The 3,192-nt window shown below is 51.1% G+C and overlaps 1 protein-coding gene across 1 annotated transcript in view; it reads left to right on the forward strand.

Annotated features, from left to right (window-relative positions):
* The first annotated feature begins 376 nt into the window (after positions 1 to 376).
* LOC105854246 (basic proline-rich protein-like) overlaps positions 377 to 3,192 on the forward strand; it is a 5,819-nt gene continuing 3,003 nt past the window's right edge. Inside the window, exons 1-2 of the mRNA XM_012731462.1 lie at positions 377 to 400; positions 1,298 to 1,427. Coding sequence (XP_012586916.1) covers positions 377 to 400; positions 1,298 to 1,427 — 154 coding nt within the window. The remainder of the gene's footprint in view (positions 401 to 1,297; positions 1,428 to 3,192) is intronic.

The raw sequence follows: 3,192 nt of genomic DNA on the forward strand, positions 1-3,192 counted from the left end.
GGAAGGGGACCCTTGACAGCTTGCTCATATTATTATTTTTTTAAAGATTTATTTATTTCTGCATACAGAACTGGGGTACAGACCAGAGGTGCAGGGCAGTGAGAGGATTCACCAGAGACAGAGCGAGGAGCAAAACAGGCAGATCTACGAAGTACACTGCTGAGGGGAGCAGCTGGTGGGTCAGGAGAGGTCTGCCGCGCCATGTGGGTCAACTCCAGGCCAGGGATCGAACTTGCACTGAAGCCACTGTGGTTAGCTTGCAGTGCTGCGCCCTAACCCATTGCACTGCAGGGAGGGCCCTGTCGTGCAATTTCATCAACTGCATCTGGGCTCTCACTAGAAGTTTGGGGGCTCTGCACAACAGGGAGAGGTAAGGATGAGGAAGACCAGAGGCTCCAGGGTATGTTTAGCATGGCAGGGAGGCCCAAGCACACAGGAGGACTATGTGCCTGAAGGGAGTCCCCAACAGTGGTCTGGAGGGGCTCCACAGCCTTGTCGCCCAGAAGCTGCGGGAACTGGCCCCGTGGGTCATCAGACCTGCCAGGCTGTCCCAACCCAACCCAGTTAGCCACTTGGTAGTGACCATTCTTCTCCCTGCAATCTTCTCCAGACTTGTTTCAGCTTCCTCCCCCCATGGCCCCACTCCAGGCTTTTCCTGAACTCCAGCTAAAACAATGTCCCACTCCACCCCCACCCTCTCTAACACCTGCCTGCTATATTTTTCTTCTCCGAATGCATTACCATCCGACTGTAAACTTCATTAGGACAAGGGCCTTCATTGCCTGTTCACTGCTATATCCCCAGGCCTAGACCAGCTCCTCCATTAACGAGGACACCTCATCAACCTTGAATGAGTGAATGAACAAATGAGACCGCAGTAAATAACCCAATGCAGAGCACACAATTAACCTCAAGTAAACAGATATTGTTTGAGTTTATCATCTTCCCAGAAATGAGTACTTAAATTCTGAAACTACACTTAACATTAAGTGGGAAAAAAGAACCGCATCATCTGTGAACAACAATAAAATCCCCCCCCCCCCCGCGAGCTGTCTGATGGCCCCAGCCCTGGGGTACCTTGGGGTGCCCTTTCCTCCCTGCTGCCTGCTGCCAAAGTTTGGGCAACTCCTGGATCACTTGGCTGGGGGTGAGTCCAGGGCTTCTGACCATAAATATCATTTAGTCCCACTCAGCAAACAATGGCCCTGTGAATGATGGTGTCTGGTTTGGAGGAAGATCCCGTCTGTCTGATTTTTTTAAGTTGAGTCTGCTTTTTTCTTTTCTTTTTCTTTTTCAGCCTTCACATGTTGAACAGGTGCTGTATTCAACTCCTAGCCAAAGGGTTGTGACTTGTGGGCAAGGGGCCAGGGGGCCTGCGGGAGGAAGCAGGAAAGGAGCCCAGGGTGGTAGCCCCGTGCCGCCCACTGGTGAGTCAAGGGGGAGCTGCTTCCTGTTTTGTTGAAATAAAACCAACAAAGGAGACATGAGTGGGTGTCCCCTCAGAAGAGAAGAGGGGCTTATCATCCTGGCCCTCACCCCCTCAGTCTCCACTACCCTCTCCATCAAAGGGGAAAAAAGAAAAGGCGGAGCTTCCCTAGCAACACTCAGGTTAAGTCTCAGCGCTCTCACCAGCCACTGCAGCCTGAGTTCTATCTTAGCTGACCTCTCCTGACCCGCCCACTGCTCCCCTCAGCAGTGCACTTAGTGGATCTGCCTGTTCTGCTCCCCACTCTGTCTCTGGTGATTCCTCTCACCCCCGCACTTCTGGCTACACCCCAGCTGCTGTATCTCTTGCATGCATAAATAAATTCAATTAATCTTAAAAGGAAAATAAAAAGGTAAGAAATGCACAACCCTTACCTGGTAGTTTTTGAATTTGTGAATCAACAAATCGTGCCAAATTCTACCTAGGAGCCCAGGCTAATTGGGGAGACAAGGCCCAGTGGAAGGAGGCAGGTGTTTGGATCTGGTTTGCTTTTTTGAAGTTTATCTCCTGAGCACTTCCTGTGAGCACAGCATTGCATTAAGCTGTGCCGTGACAATACCAATTGCTGACTCTTACCTAGCACATAACAAGTGCCAGGCAGTGTTCAAAGTGCTTTCCACACACTAGCCTGTTGAATGTCCCTATATTCCTACAGAAGAGGAGCCATTATTTTCATCTTACCTTACAGACAATAAAACTGAGATCTTGAGAGATGAAGTAACTTGCCAAAAGCTCAGAGCAGACAAGATTTAAGTCCCAGAGATGTGGCACCAGGTCCATGTGCCTTTGTGACTTCTCAAACTCTCTTATCTCATTTGAACCTCACAACCACCCCCTGAAGTATCTCCTGGGCTTATCTCCATTCTGCAGGAGATAGCACTGAGGTTGGGCAACTTGCCAGGGTCACCCTGTGCTTTGCACACCTCCTGCCTGGAGGGCTAAGGGCCAAAGAAGAGTCAGGAATTCAGAGGGGCAAAAGGTCAATCTGGGCAGAGGTAACAGGGAGGAACAGAGCAGGAGCAGGGTAGGGGGAAGGGTGAGGGGAGTGGAAACAGGAAATGTCACTTCTCAGCTGGGCTCCTGAAAACCCCATCACTTTGCCCCCTCCATAGCCCAGCCTGGTAGAGCTGGCTGGGGGAGGGGAGAGTGAAGCCACCATCTCTAGGTCAACACCCATTCTCATTTTCTGCTCTGCATCCAACTCATAGGGGTGTCTTATGGGTAGAGAAGCAAACAAGATAGACTTCCCAGGTACCCACTCCCCAGCCCTCCTACTCAGGCCTGTTGCCCTAGTTCTACGGACTGGTGCCTCTTTAAAAAAAAAAAAAAAAGATCGATTGATTTGTGCCCACAAGAACCTGGGTACAGGGCAGAGATGCGGGGGTGAAATGATTCACCAGAGACAGAGTGGGGAGCAGAACAGGCAGATCCACTGATGTACACTGCTGAGGGGAGCAGCAGGTGAGACAGGAGAGGTCTGCCGCCATGTGGGTCACCTCCCTGGCCTGAGGGTTGAACTCATGATTGGAGGCTGGTGATAGCTTCATACTGTTGAGACTTACCCCCTTGAACCCCGTGGAGGGCCTAACTGGTTCCTCTTTAAGTTCTTCAGGACCAGTATCTCACTCATTGGGAGAAGGGCCACCCAGGCCCCAGGCCCCCTGGACTGATGCATTTCAATGCTCACAACTCAGCGCCATCCTACA

The sequence above is a fragment of the Condylura cristata genome, unplaced genomic scaffold (assembly GCF_000260355.1).
Source record: "Condylura cristata isolate star-nosed mole 26May11 unplaced genomic scaffold, ConCri1.0 scaffold00031, whole genome shotgun sequence".
Taxonomy (NCBI): domain Eukaryota; kingdom Metazoa; phylum Chordata; class Mammalia; order Eulipotyphla; family Talpidae; genus Condylura; species Condylura cristata.